Genomic DNA, 16,023 nt, shown 5'->3' with positions numbered 1-16,023 from the left:
CCTCATAATGATTGAGCCACTAAGATATTTCACATTAGATAATCCACAAGGATGATAATGGCCATTTTTCCCATTATTATAATGTATTAAATGGACATTGATATAATAATGTTCCTTTGGGAGTGTTGGTAGTGCCTCCGTTAGCCATGTGAATGACCACCAGCTCGAGGATCCAGCCACACTAATGGGTCAAGATTTGCTGTTGCTTCTCGTGTGATGGACAAAGAATTCTTTTATATATAAATTCTAGTATGCACATCCTCTTCCCATCATGTCTTGCTAATGTAGTGTTTTTCTGCCATGGAACACTTTTTTTTTTTTTAAAGCTTGTTATTTTTTCACAGATTAGTGAAGTTTAATTTTATTTTCCTTTTTTGTGTAACTATAATTATATGGAGTTTGTTTGCACCTCTTGTTACAGTACCAGAGGATATTGTAATTGTTTTTCCTGTAAAAAGTATGTACAGTATCCTATATGAATTGTTGTGAGTGTTGACTGTGAATCCCATTTTATATAGACATTCATAGTCAAGAGCATTTATATTGTTCCCATTTTACATTTATACATTACAGTAGGTATTTAATTTTTTTTATTATGTACCAAATTTTATAGTATGAATGATCACGGTTATTTAGTATGGTAGGCTTTAGAAATCTATCAATTTTATTTGTAATATTATACTTAATTTGACATGTGTGCAGTATTAGAGTTTTAGTGATGCATTGCACAATACAGTACAATGTATTGATTTTATTGAACATTGTGAGCTACTTTATCAATGTTTTAAGTTTAATGCTCAGTTTGTGGTTTTCTCAAATACCAGATCTTGGTGTTCATTCTAATGTTCATAGATATATATACAGTATATATATATATTTTTTTTTACATTTATTTATGGCTAATAATCCCAAAGTGTTACCTGTCTGTTGCATCAGTATTTTGTGTAAAATTAAATTTCAAGCTAATACTGTAAAATGACTAACCAGGTTTTCTCAGGAACTTTAAATGTTTACATTCCACTTGTACCTAACAAAGTTTTTATTTTAGAGATTTGTGTCATTATTTTGGTATTAAAATTAATAGCCTGTGCACCAAATATCCATCAGAAATATATAACAAATTACCACTGCAATTATCCAGCCATTCCATCACACCAACACAAAAAATTTCCTGTCAGTGCATCAGATTAATAGTAAAACTATTTATTCCAGCAAAATAACACCATAAAAATTATAATTTTATGACAACTTAAGTAACAAACCAGAAATATTAATTTTATGATTATGAATTTGTAATTTCCTTGTAATTTACAGCACTTGCCAATCTTATATGACAACCAGTCCATCTAGTCATGTTAGGATATAGCAACAAATTGTTGTCAAAACAGCTACTGGGTACATGTACTATTCCTATCAGAATCAGACTTTTCATCTTATAAAAGAATAGGGTTCCTCTGTGAGATTACCTTCACCATTTACCGTATAAGAGGCACTTGAGTAGATAAAGTCTCTGTGCACCTGCCAACAATTCACTTGTTACCTCACTCAGAAAACAAAGCCTCTGTGTTGGCTGGATGCCTCTATTACCTGTTCATTCAGCCAATAACTTTCTATCTACAGTGCGTATATAGATACAGTAACTCTCTTTCCTAGTTGAGGCACTTTCCAGGTAGCCCCTGGAGCCTTTCTCTCGGTTACTTTTATTTTTACTTGGCTTTCATAAATTACATATCATTCATTCACTAAAGCTGCCATCATAAGTGGGAGGAGATTGAATCCTGAATTTCCATTTTATGGATTGAGGATGGAGTGAATGACTTGGTTCCCCTCCATCCCCTCCCAAGAGAATAGCACAATGTTAGCTGGAAGTTGGGGTTTGTTTCTTGAAGGCCACATTACTTAATTAGGGTGACAAGTGAATGTTGACAAGCACATGGAGGCTTAAACATACCTCTAAGTGACTTTTACCTTGCATGATAATGATTGTCTTACAGGAAGACCCATTTCTTATACAAATTTTGAGGTTCTGTTATGGCTGAAAGAGTAAATATGTTTACAGACAGTGTATCCATTCTGTATCCAAACATGGCAAGGCAGGCTTTGTCACAACTGATTGGCATGCTCACAAAATTCTAAGTAATTCTTTTTATCTTCAGTTATAAAATAGGATTTCATGAGTCATTTCTTCATTTATACATCAAACTAACTACTGAAACATTTGGTTCACAACCTGGCATCAATCCAAGGAAACCTGTGTATAATGTAGTATGCCCTCAAATCTATGGGTTTTAACCCTCAGTTGTGTCAACTGGCACTATTCTACAATTACAACGTGAAAGTGGGTCCCATAGGCATGACTACCCGTTAGGAACAGTGTGGATACAGCACATTATATACTAAGCCTTCGGTACACAAGGAGGCAGCATGGCCGGTACTGCACTCGACCACATTCACTTCCCCAAGTTGTAAACTTAGGCACCCATTTACAGCTGGGTGAACTGGGAGTGCCCAGGAACGAACCACCGGTCCCTGGAACAGGTGGCAAGCGCATTATTGTATTCACTCTACTGCTGCACTTCATATTATGACATACCACATCCTTAAAAAGGGAGATTTGAAATACACTAGCACTTTTCTCAAAAGGCTGAAGTGTGGTGAAGTCTTGTTGCTGCAGCCACATGTTCACACAGACTTATGCTTGTTTGTTGTCAGCTACCTGGGATTCCCAGTAACAATGTAAGTCCAGACACCACCTGCCACAAGCAGGTCTTTCACTGAAGAGCTCTTTTTTACACCAGAGCTAAGTTGTGCTTTCACTCCATAATTGTAGACTTAAATAGGGATTGAACAGTTCTGTTTAAACTGGATGAGGGTCTAGCATGAGCTAAGAGTTGATCCTGGTTTTGTTTTAATGTGAGATTTGAGGAAAGTTTCACTTCTGATGTTCATGTCAGATATTCCATCTTTGGGTTATCAAAGCTGTGCATTATATAACCTATCAGGGTTTATTCCACACAGGTTTTGGTATTCAGCTTTTTGAAAGCGGGTTGTTCAGTTACAAAAATATTTGGATCATTTCCCCCCCAAAAATTTTTAAAGTCCTATCACCCTCACTACATAATTGTGATTTATTTTTTCCCACTTGGATTTACTTCAAGGTCTGTTAATCAGGTAGGAAATCTAGGGGTTGGCCCTACTGTACTAAAGGCTCTCATTGATTTGCAGTGAATCATTGATTGACATACCATTACAACATGAACTTTATGTTATTTTTTTCCATGATTCAATTTTCTTACAAAACATTATTGTCATATTACTTTGGTGTGGGTTACATGTTTACTCATGAATGAAAATCAGGGATATATGGTATTTTCCCATTTTCACTTGGGTAGTTGGTGTCTGCCCCTTGTGCAGCTAGGGCAGGGGAGGCAGGTGGTTTAAATTATCAGTTCTACTTGTGTGACAGTTTGCAGATGTTACCATATAATCTGTTATCCCTAGTGGTTGGTTGGCTCTGACTCTAGATACAGTACAGTATGCCTTTTGTAGAACAGATAAAGTTATTGTCACTCCTTGTTTTCTGTCACATGTAGTAGAATTTATATTTACATTGTCTAGTTATTGACATAATTTAGACTAAAGGGTCGTCTTTGATCAACTCAGTTATTGATGTGGTTTATGTGGTTTTTTGAGATGACTTATAACTTTGGTTCTCTGAGATTGTGGTAACCATAGACTTCTTAGGTTGATATTACCTATGGTTACCCCCCTTTTTCGAGGGTGGCTGAACATAAGGCCACCTTGGCCTTAAATTCTTTAAGGTGTAACTTGTCACCAAGACAACAACCACACTTTGGGTTTATGAACTCCATGACCCAGTGTCAAAGAGGAATCCCCAAAAAATAGACAATTCTCCATCTATTCTGGAACCATTAACCTAGAACCCAATCCATCAACTGATTAACATCAGGTTTTCAATTTATTGCTGGCTAGACAGAGTTTAATAGCATAAAGAAACTTTCCCATATTTTACCTTGTCCAGGATTAAATCTGTGTCCACTTACTTGAGAGGTAAGTATGCTGACCACTACAACTCAGGTTACCAGATAGTAAACTATATTACACACAGGCCTCCTTGTCATAACCTGGCTAAAAAACAAAAAGGATTTTCAAATCATTCCTTGATTTCTGTATCAAATTAAATAAAGAACCATTCAATTTAAATACCAAACTAACACCAGAAATGTGCACTTCCTATACCATACTAATTCCAGAAATATAGTATTCAATTCATAACCCAACCTAATTTTTTTCTTCATCAGTATAAGTATTTGATTGATTATACAGTACTTACAGTATAATATAATGATGGACTTTGTTTAAAATGGTTAGAAATAATCTCTTATGCTTGAAGTATTCATGCTGAATTGTACAATTTTAATTTCTTCATTGAATAAGCTCTTTCCTGTATTTATAGCAAAGTAGTACAGGAAAAATATATCTGAATCACTTCTTTTAATAAATATGTACAGTATGTCTCATGAACACACAGCAATGCTCAGAATACTTTTATTGCTTCTAAAAATAAGGACTGAAGTAATGCATAAATCTCAATGAGTGTATTTCTTCTTAGCTTAGTGAACTTGTAACAAAACTTGTTAAGTTCAATTGGTTTCACTCAGTTTAGACTGGCAGTCTCATATCAAGTGGATTTGGTGAGGTAAAGCCACTTGTGACAGAAAAATAATTTTTTTGCCTTCATGAGTAAGATGGTCACTGAATAAGCCACTACGTATAGTATTTCCACACTAACCTGGCCTGTAAGCCACACCCCTCGTTTATAACTACAAATAGCTGATTGGTTCATAGAAAACGTTTGTGTAGCTGCCCATTTATTAAAACTAAATATGTTCACATTTGGTAAGCAGACCTATTATTATCTAAAATAATGTTAAATAACTGAACTATCAAAATGCAAATGATTTCAAGGCATTAGCACTTCAGAGAGGATGTTGGAAAATTTTAAATATTTATCATAAAAGATTGGAGTCAAGATGAAATTTGCTTTTGAATGAAGTTTTTCATATTTCTTTGTTTTTTATCAAACATAAAGCAAACAGATGCAAATGATACCAAACATATATCACAATAGGTTATGAACTACAGTTTATATGACTGGATATATCCCAAATAATTTATATAACTGATAAAACTCGATAAAAATACGGGCCAGGTTAGCTTGAAAAGGGTATGGTGTAGGTAATAATTCAGAAGCTGTATAGTCATCACCTTCATGGGTGATAGATATATACTTGTCAGGAATGTAGCCCTTCATATCATTTCAGTCATTTATTACACACAAAGTGTGTGCAAGATCTTTTCTTGAATAGCAAAATTTCAAAGTAAAGTTTTGACCAAGCTTGTTTGCCTCATAATTTTGGTAATTCAGAAACATTAATAGCGCGGTAAATAGCTAAATGCAGACACTGTTAGATAGGGTGGAATGAAAGGCTCTCCTCCTTTAGTTGATAATCTTTCTTCCCTTTTCTTCGCCACAATGTTGCTTCACTCTCACTCTTTTACAGGTACTTTAACGGGCAATGTTCGGTGTATTTGGTATCCTGTGTACCGCCGGCAAGGCCGTGGGCTCGTAACACTCGTCTTGCCCGCGGTGCCCACCGTTTCTGTGTGGATGTCCGTCACACAAGAATAACCCGTTATAGTACATTCTTCTTTACTCACACAGCCAAACTGTGGAATGCTCTGCCTTCTTCTGTGTTTCCACACACGTACAATCTGTCTCACTTCAAAAAGCTGGTTTTCCGGCATCTTCGTGATGTAGATTAATATAATCTTTTTCTTTTCTATTTTTAATTTCTCTTTAATCTTATTTTTTTGGTTCCCCAGGCTACATTGTGGGTCGATGACCTGTGCCTGGATTGGCTATTCCCCATAAAAAGAAAAAAAAAGTTTATTGACCTTTAAGAAATATAAGTGCAAACAATGAAGGTTGCCACAACCACACACTTACACCTAAAGACAAAAGTAGCATTATGGAGTAAAAAATTATGAAATTTAAACAATGGGAACCAACATTTATATAAGAACTGAGTGAAAGTTTAAGAATGTATGAGAAGGTAGTAGGTAATGATAAAGGTTAATTACAGCAAAAGCATCTGAAACATGAAGAGAAGAACAGAGGGAAGAAAGTTTTCCAGACATTTTAATTATTGTTCTCTCGGTTGTAGCTCATTGAGTAATCAAGACCAGCTGCATTAATACTGTACAGTATATCCCTTTAATTTTTTATACTCGTCAAAGTAAAGATAAAATAATTGTTTACCAAGTAATTACCAGTGCTGCACTGCACTGCACTGTACGTACTGTACCGTACGTGTGTTTCATCTCTGGTCACAAAATTCTGTACGAGAGCTTGCCAACATTGAAGGATGTTTCAAGAAGGACAGAACTGTACAATCGCAATATATAGAAGTGAGAGTAAAGCTGCCTTGTTATAGATTCAGGAAATTTCTCATTTGATTTTGGGTAAATATTGTTCATAACAATTCATTCCTACTTCTGAGGCAATTTTTGCTGACTATGGGTAAACACTTTGGTATATTTATGGAGTTACCATATGTAATCATTATTGATTTGTAATATAATATCTTGTATCAATATAAATACAAAAAGTCCTTAAAAAATAAAAATAAATCTTAACTTGTATTGTCCTTTTTTTGTTATATTTTCTTAGATATTTAGATTTGTTAGCACAGTACTGTAGTTGTTTTTGTTTGGCATGAGAGAGTATGTTGTGCCTTAGATATAAGATTGGTACTGTGTCCTGTTACTTATTGATCCAGCATGCTTTTAGTCTGCTGACTTGGACTCAATGCTTATTTTAATTGTTTTATTTTTGTACTTGTTATATGCATGCAACAAGAACCATGTAATGTTGACTATGTTTGTTATGTGTACATATTTATAAGTATCCTTATTTGTTATACTTTTGTATGTATTTTCTTTACACATGTCAGTCAATGAAGTTCATTACATGTCAGTGTACAAGTAATATGAAACCATATTTGGTCTCAAGTGAACCTTGCTTAGGGCTCTGCCTTATGCTTTACTCTCTTTCAAAGTTATTGTTTTAAAATTTTCCCAGATTACTTTGAGTTCATTTTAAATTGAAGCTTACTTTGTGAATTCAAAATTTGCTAGAAGTCATAACATGAAAATAGTTATCTGTTATTTATCAGTTAAAGATTCTATTAAAGAATGACATTCCATTCAATGTAAAGAGCTAGAAAATTTGATGATGATTATTAAGCTAGCTTGCCTCTGTCAGCTGTCAGTGTGAGAACAGATAGTAATACAGGTATCCTTATATTACAAAAGTAAAGGATACAGAAACCTTAGTTGAAATATGTTGTCAGTTACAAGAAATTGGGAGAATTAAATTGTGCAGTACAGGTATTTCAGTATTTTGATGTTGATTACAGTACAGTAATATTGATAATTTGTATTGTGCGGATTTATTGTACATCCTGGTAGACATTCATTGATGAAAGAATAAAGAAGTAAGTCAAGCTTAATAATAATATATATATATATATATATATATATATATATATATATATATATATATATATATATATATATATATATATATATATATATATATATATATATATATATATATATATATATATATATATATAATGGTATGTTTAGGTCTCTTAATGTATGAGATGCCTTTAAGACTTTTGTAATTCCATCTTGACATCTTCTCCCACAGCAGCCGCTACCCTCCCACTTACCTGCCCCCCCATGTGTCCCCCCTCGTCTCTCGAAGGATCGTGGAGAACAGAGCAGCAGCAAACAGCAGCCAGCCGGGCCAACCAGGAGCATTACCCACCTCTAGTAGAAGTCTGCCTCCTCCCTCTGTTAGTCTCACTACCCCACACTACAGGTAATCTTATCAATGACACAAATATCATTATATGCTTGACTCTAACATGAAAAGGAAGTACAAGACCTAGTGCCTGGCTCACATGACTAATATAATACCAACTAAGTTTATGGATTCAAAATCCTGGTCTAATCCTTGACTAGTGGCTGGAACTAATAATTAAGTCACTCCTACCCATTACATCCAAGTTTCTAAGAAGATTTATCTAGATTCAACAGTCACCAAATGAGGTTGAGAGCACCAAGTCTAATCTTCACACAGACTAGTGTGCATAGATAGCCTTCCTCATTTAGTTAGGCGGTAGCTAAGGAAACATAATGTCAGAGAGACAGCTTTACTCTTGATGTTTTCTGGCAAAATGCCAGGAGTAAAGTTGTCTCTCTGACACTGTGTTTCCTTTGCTACCACCTAACCATTTGTCCCAATGAATCTTACTCTTCCTCATTTTGTCTCAGCCATGGGGTGTCATTTCAGAATCAAGACCTCAGCTTCAGCCACTGCTCCAGGCTGTATAGACATCTCCAGGCTTATTTTTGTCTCTTGCTACAAGATACAGTACTTGCATTCAGTCACCTTCTTAGCACTTTAAATAGTTTTTTGCTGTAGCCATGCAGTATAAAGCACAGTATTTTGTATCAGAAAGGGAATGTTGTTTGAGCTGCAGCTTTGTTGCTAGAGTGTTTACATTTCCTTAATGACCCAGTTTGAGGTTAATAAGGACAGTTGGCTGTATGCAAGATTGTCTTATGCGGGCTCTCATGAGGAATCCTAATGGTAAGGTTTGCCCAAGCCATGGGCCTAAGTCGCTTCCTAGGTGGTACAAATCGTGGTGTTTGCGTGGGACTTGCTTCAGGTGTACCAACATAGGAAAAAAGGGGAATGTTGGGATGCCATATGCAAACAGCTGATCACAATAACAAACATTTCACGGAGATAATGGAGGCCAAAGGGACAAAGATGCAACGTACAGTACCATTCTGAGCGCCAGAGACAGACACTTGTTGCCTTGATAGTCGAGAAACAAGCAATCATTCAAGATAAACGACATGAGTCCAGTAACGTGGAGAAGAAAAAGAGGGCTTGGGACGAAATTAGGGCGGCATTCAACTCCATGGATCCTGGACAGGAACCCTACTCAGTCGTGCAGCTAAAACGTGTTCGGGAGCACATTAAAAGAAAGTACAAATCTTGTATACTGGTGATGATTGAGTTCACATTTGAGTGTGAGGTAGAGTAAAGATTTCAACATCAGTATTGACTCAACCCTGACCTAGGATAATATGCTACAAGTATTGAAATATTTCATTAATTTTGAATATACTGTACTATCTGATTAATATATCACCAGTAAAAATATTGACGACTGAAGAGAAATCTTCCTGGAGTGTGTCAAACAACCCATACTGTAATGTTAGTTATGGGCAATAAAAATAAAGATGTACTAAATAAAATTATGAAATGTATCTTCTATATTAGTGGCAAATGAGTTCACACGTGTGTGTTAGATTAGAGTAGGCCTAAAGACATCAACAAAACTGAAGGGATATTTCTATAGTAAGACCTTCCTCTAAATTCACACTGGATTCATGAATATACAAAATATTCTAATAGCAAGCATTTTGCTGTTCTATGTTTGTTTGAACTAACCTAATCAAATACACATTTATCTATAGGAAATACAACTGAGAAAAACATACCTTGAGGCTTGAATGAGATTTACTGTGGTGTCATCTGCAGATGAGTTTCAAATTTGGCTGTCTGATTTTGGGTAACTAAATGTGAAGTACGTATCACATTTTTGGGGGTAGAGCAAGAATGTCTATCGATGAAATTCATCATATATGTATGATGATTACTTTTGTCAACTATACTAGAAGCATTGCAACATTGTTGTAATTACAATTATGATAATAGTCAACCCTGATTTATCCTCAGGGTGCCCACCCTGTTCTCACGATAATTCCAGTAATATCAATGAGCATTGCTCACACGTTGAGGATTCACTAGGCTTCTTGAAATTAAAACGTGGGCAGTCCCCATAGGGAGATCTTGTGCTAACTGGTCTTGCATATAACCGATTGTAGTGTGGGAACAACACAAGCCAGCACCATATAAAGGGTCTAGATTTCATGGTGTGTAGGTCAACCTACAGCCTATTGTATGATGGTCATGTTTCATTTTAAATGCTGGTATAATACTTGGCTTAAGGTAAGGGGCAGGGATGTAGGTCTTGAAACTGGTTTATTGGGCCTTTGTAATTGATACCCTTGGTTTTGGATTTTTACTTGAGATCTTTCCAGATGACAAATTTGTTTGTTGATTTTCATATGTGTTGGTTGGGCGCAGTTAGCTGGTTAAGTTTGGGTTCAGATAGAGTGATACCTCACCTCAGGTCACTTGACCATGGATGGCCAAACAGCAGCCCATGGGTCATATAATTTATAATAATTAATTTATCATATTGCCACTTATTAGCTTACTACCCCTCAACTATATGATATGTGATCCAAAGTGCCTTGTGCAAAATTGAAGAAAACGTCATTTATAGGTTTGAATATGCAAGCAAAATGCAGCTAGAATATGGGAAATATGCATTTAAATATGTTCTCATGTAATTATAACTGAATACAGACCATGTATTGGCTACACAAGTATCATGAATATTTTTTCATAAAAGATTTGGAGTCCTTGCCTACATTTGAGCATATGAAGGGCTGTATCTGTGCTCACAACACATACACAGTCTAATGTGCCTCTCACATATGTCTGCTACTGCCACCTTTCCATGGTGAATTACCAGTACAGTATCATATTGTGCTATTTTCACAAAATGTGCTTTATAAAACAAAAACCCTATAGATATGCACTTTAGTTCATAAATGCCTAAACTCTGCAGTTGCATATGCACATATCATCATCATCAATGTTTTATGGACATTTTCCATGCTTGTATGGTTTAACTGTGATTACCTGATGACAGCTGTAGGGTAAAACCAGAATGGATCCCACTCCTCACTAGCACAAACTCAGGAAATGGAGCAGTGTCTTGGGGATGGGTACAGCCTTGGTGACCCAGTTGCCATCAGGCTTGTTGAAGCAAAATTTTATGGCTGGATGCACTTCCTAACATCAACACACAGGGTGGGAATTGGTGACAAGGAAGGGTTGAAACTCCTTGAAGATATCAAAGACTACTTCAACATATGCAATTACATGATTATCTTAAGTTTACTCATTAAACTACCATTGACTGTAAACCTTCATTTAGCTATTCCTCAGGTCCTGAGTGGTTGACAGTAGCTATCCTTCAGGTCCTAAGTGGTTGACAGTAGCTATCCTTCAGGTCCTGAGTAGTTGACAGTAGCTATCCCTCAGGTCCTGAGTGGTTGACAGTAGCTATCCTTCAGGTCCTAAGTGGTTGACAGTAGCTATCCTTCAGGTCCTGAGTGGTTGACAGTAGCTATCCCTCAGGTCCTGAGTGGTTGACAGTAGCTATCCCTCAGGTCCTGAGTGGTTGACAGTTGCTATCCCTCAGGTCCTGAGTGGTTGACAGTAGCCATCCTTCAGGTCCTGAGTGGTTGACAGTAGCTATCCCTCAGGTCCTGAGTGGTTGACAGTAGCTATCCCTCAGGTCCTGAGTGGTTGACAGTAGCTATCCCTCAGGTCCTGAGTGGTTGACAGTAGCTCAGGTCCTGAGTGGTTGACAGTAGCTATCCCTCAGGTCCTGAGTGGTTGACAGTTGCTATCCCTCAGGTCCTGAGTGGTTGACAGTAGCCATCCTTCAGGTCCTGAGTGGTTGACAGTAGCTATCCCTCAGGTCCTGAGTGGTTGACAGTAGCTATCCCTCAGGTCCTGAGTGGTTGACAGTAGCTATCCCTCAGGTCCTGAGTGGTTGACAGTAGCTGTCCCTCAGGTCCTGAGTGGTTGACAGTAGCTATCCCTCAGGTCTTGAGTGGTTGACAGCAGCTATCCCTCAGGTCCCGAGTGGTTGACAGTAGCTATCCTTCAGGTCCTGTGTGGTTGATGTCGCTATCCAGGTCCTGTGTGGTTGACAGTAGCTATCCTTCAGGTCCTGTGTGGTTGATTGTATATCCCCTCAGGTCCTGAGTGGTTGATACAGTAGCTATCCCCTCAGGTCCTGAGTGGTTGACAAGCATCCCTCAGGTCCTGAGTGGTTGACAGTAGCTATCCCTCAGGTCCTGAGTAGTTGATAGTATATCCCTCAGGTCCTGAGTGGTTGACAGTAGCTATCATCCCTCAGGTCCTGAGGCTGACAGTAGCTATCCTCAGGTCCTGAGTGGCTGACAGTAACTATCCTTCAGGTCCTGTTTGGTTGACAGTAGTTATCCTCAGGTCCCGAGAGTGCTGACAGGCAGCCACCCTTCAAAACCCGTGCTGACAGTAGCCAGTCCCCTGTGTCCTGCAGTGTGTTTACAGCCCACCCTCAGGTCCTGTGTGGTTGACAGTAGCTATCCCTCAGGTCCTGGGTGGTTGACAGTAGCTATCCCTCAGGTCCTGGGTGGTTGACAGTAGCTATCCTTCAGGTCCTGTGTGGTTGACAGTAGCTATCCTTCAGGTCCTGTGTGGTTGACAGTAGCTATCCCTCAGGTCCTGAGTGGTTGACAGTAGCTATCCCTCAGGTCCTGGGTGGTTGACAGTAGCTATCCCTCAGGTCCTGAGGGATAATGCCAAACTCTTCAATGATTTGTATTGAAGGTTGTGGGTCTCTTTATTTATTTTTTTAATAAATTTATTTTGGTTTTGAATGTACAGTATATATGCTTGCATCTTGCATATTGTCTACATCCATCTTACTTAAATCATGGAAAAACATGAGTCTCCTCAGACTGTATGACAGTTACTTATGTACAGTAAACCCTTGTTATTCACGGGGTTAGGTTCCAAGGAATGGCGTAAATAGGCAAAACCGTGAATAGCAACTTGGACTACCTTAGTGTACTACTGTATACCTATGCCAAACAACTGTCCAGCCGTGGCAGCACTTATCCCCTCTTTTAACTTGTCTAGTTATTCAACTTTCCTTGTCAGGGTCGTCACTGACTTCTGCCTTTTACATTTTACTCCACTAGCATCACTAGCACTCACACTAGGCAGTCTTTTAGGGACCATTTCACACAGAAACACTAAAGTTTTGAGAGTACAGCACGAGATGCTGCATGGGGTGACTCGTTGTGCTGCAGGAAAAGGCTCGCACGCTAGCCACCATAGCCACCATCTGTTTACGTACTGTGAATCGTCGAAATCGCGAATCACAAACCCGCGAATGGCAACGGTCTACTGTATGGGTAAAGGAAGCTATTTTGTTTGTAGTTATGATTTTTACATATACTGTACAGTATTGTACAGTTATGATTAAAAAATAACTTTCAACAGGAACTTGCTCTCCCCCTCTTCCCAGATAATTATAAGGCAGCTCTATTTCACACATACTGCATAGTGAGTTTCAGTAATCAAGCTATTTCTTTACCTTTTTGTTATATATGGTTAAACCCCTGTTATTTGGCACCTATGGGGTATTGAGAGGTGCCAGATAGAGATTTTCCGGTTAGTCGAACTTCACTCTTAGGATCTCCCAATAAATCCTCCAGCGCACAATGCTAACAGGCTGACCTCGCAAATTCGTGTCTTACAAAATGGAGAATTTTTTAACACTTATTCAACTCGATATAATTAATGTGGCCAAGTAAGAAAATATAATATAAAACTAAAAAAAAAATGAGCATTTTTTTTTTTAAGTATTGACAAAGCTTGTAGCACAGTTTGCCTATTCACAAGTAATTCAGTCAGGTCTTGACACTGAGGGTGGTATCACTTCTCATTGCCATGCAAGTGAATGTTTTTTTTTTTTTTTTTTTTTTTATGGGATTGCACCCGGATACAGGTCACTGACCCATCGGGGCCTGGGGAGTGAAAATGTAATAATAATTATAATAATAATAATAATAATAATAATAATTAGTCATAATAATTCATAATAAATAAAATTTATGATAAAAAAAACAAAAATAAAATAATAAAATAATGATGATAATACAGTAACTGTAATAATAATAATGATTTTAATAAAAACTATAAATACAAAAATGAAAAAAGATCAAAAGTGAGAAGCGATATATGTATGTTGTGTTGTCAATGGTAAGAGAAACAATTGAGACCCTGCAATTGTGTGTAAATAAACAGAAAGTCAGATCAACCTTTGTTTGTAGGTTGTTTGCTATTACTATGTCACCAACTTGCCAACCCAACCACCTTGTATATTGTTACTTGTAATGAAACTATAAAAGTTGTGGAAAAATCATTATAATACTCTAATGCGGCTTAGAAATAAAGAAAATATATAATATAAAAATGTACAAAGGAAAATGAATAGCATGGGTGTGTATGTATGAGAAGTGAATGTATGTGTGTGGATGTGGTGGGTTATTGGATTTATAACTGCATGTGCCTCCCTCGCGATGTGACTTCATAGCAAACACACAATGGCAACCACGTGTCTGTGAGTCAGCTGAGCCTGGGTGAGTACCTGGCTGAACTGTATCATGTTGCACCTGATGGTGTGAGAGTGTGGAAGGAGCTATTTTTGTACATAAATATGTGCTATTGTATTTTATGATATGCAATAATATCAATTTTATTGTTTATCATAGCAATAAATATGGCAGCTCATCTCTGTTCTGTGTGGTATTCAAACGTATGATTCTTACTGAATTTGGAGGAAATTTTTATTATTAGCATTATTTAATTTTAGTGGCAGTTAGTTGAATATGCCAGTTATGCAGACTCCAAATAACTGGTTTTACTGTAATAGGATTTCAGGATTCCCTCTTCCAATTTTCATGTCTTTTTTCTTCATTTGACAAGACCTTTTGTTTTATTTATTCACTGCAGGTACACTCAGGAAGCCTACTACAACAGCCGACCCTACTACACTCCAGAACCACAGCGTAGAATACTCCCCCGAATGGGCAATCCCTGACCCCCAAGAATATGTCCCAAAGAGGCACACAAAGCCTGTGAGCCTCACCTTCTCAATAAGCCACAAGCGCACAGGATAGGAGGAGTCTCTGGACCAGGCTCTTGCTACTTTTGAGAGTGGCCACCAGCAGGCCTAGTCATAGAACAGTCATAGCACAGATCAACACCTTCCTTGTCTACTGTGCCCTACTACTTGCTGATCACCTCAAACAGACAACATTTGCACTTGCCCATCTCAGCCCAAACTAGCCTGCAATAATAATTTTGAAATTGACAAATATTTTGGCATTTTTAGGCACAGCTCCAATTTATGTTGTCACTTTTTTAACTACTCTCTTGTGCCATTTTTATTCAGTTCAAATTATTTGATGTCCTGAAGTTTCAAACTTTGGATATATCTTTTAATAAACAAAATTAAAATTTGTATATTTGAATTGAGAGTTTTAGTGTGGTGGGTGTTGAATGCCAAGTAATAGTACTGCTGGGCGGTCCTTGAATCCTCTTTCGTTATTGCTACAAGACTTCAACAATAATCATGTTTTTATTAATCAAACAAGTTTTTGTACTCAGGGGAAAACATTGGATATACTGTACTGATACTGTAGTCTTTATCACCGTCGGGTCTAAATAACTTTCAATGCAGATATACCTTGTCATGTGATCAAGACCTTCATGATTGGATGTAAGAAATAGTTCTTCAGGGACTAAGTTGCTGATCATGTTTGAGGTTGTGTGATTTTACAAGGCAATTCTTCATTCATGTTGGTATTGACTAATGTGCAAGAAGTTTGCTGTGAAATGTTTGCCATGAAACACCGACTGTCTCAGAATGAAGAGGTTAAGTAAAGAAAGTTGTTCCAGATTGTGAGTCAATACATGATAGTTGAAAGCTCTTTGTTGTTATCAGTTGCATCATCATATTGAACAACTTATTTATTATGATGGAAGTGCTGGTCACTAGGTGCTTTACTCAAATTACTTGTACTGTGTTGAATATTTCAAAGAGAGGTTTAGGTTTTAAGTTTTAAGAGGCCAGCATAATTAATTGATTATAG

The 16,023-nt window shown here is 37.2% G+C and overlaps 1 protein-coding gene across 1 annotated transcript in view; it reads left to right on the top strand.

Moving 5' to 3' along the window:
- The window catches only part of LOC121862490 (dual specificity mitogen-activated protein kinase kinase 7-like), a 91,149-nt gene extending 75,747 nt beyond the window's left edge, over positions 1 to 15,402 (top strand). The window contains 2 exon segments of the mRNA XM_042360795.1: positions 7,799 to 7,972; positions 14,882 to 15,402. Of these exon segments, the coding sequence (XP_042216729.1) occupies positions 7,799 to 7,924 (126 nt within the window). The 3' untranslated portion in view covers positions 7,925 to 7,972; positions 14,882 to 15,402.
- The last annotated feature ends 621 nt before the right edge of the window (positions 15,403 to 16,023 follow it).

This window comes from Homarus americanus, unplaced genomic scaffold (assembly GCF_018991925.1).
Source record: "Homarus americanus isolate GMGI-L3 unplaced genomic scaffold, GMGI_Hamer_2.0 scaffold31037, whole genome shotgun sequence".
NCBI lineage: Eukaryota > Metazoa > Arthropoda > Malacostraca > Decapoda > Nephropidae > Homarus > Homarus americanus.
This window is presented reverse-complemented; position numbering and strand designations above follow the sequence as displayed.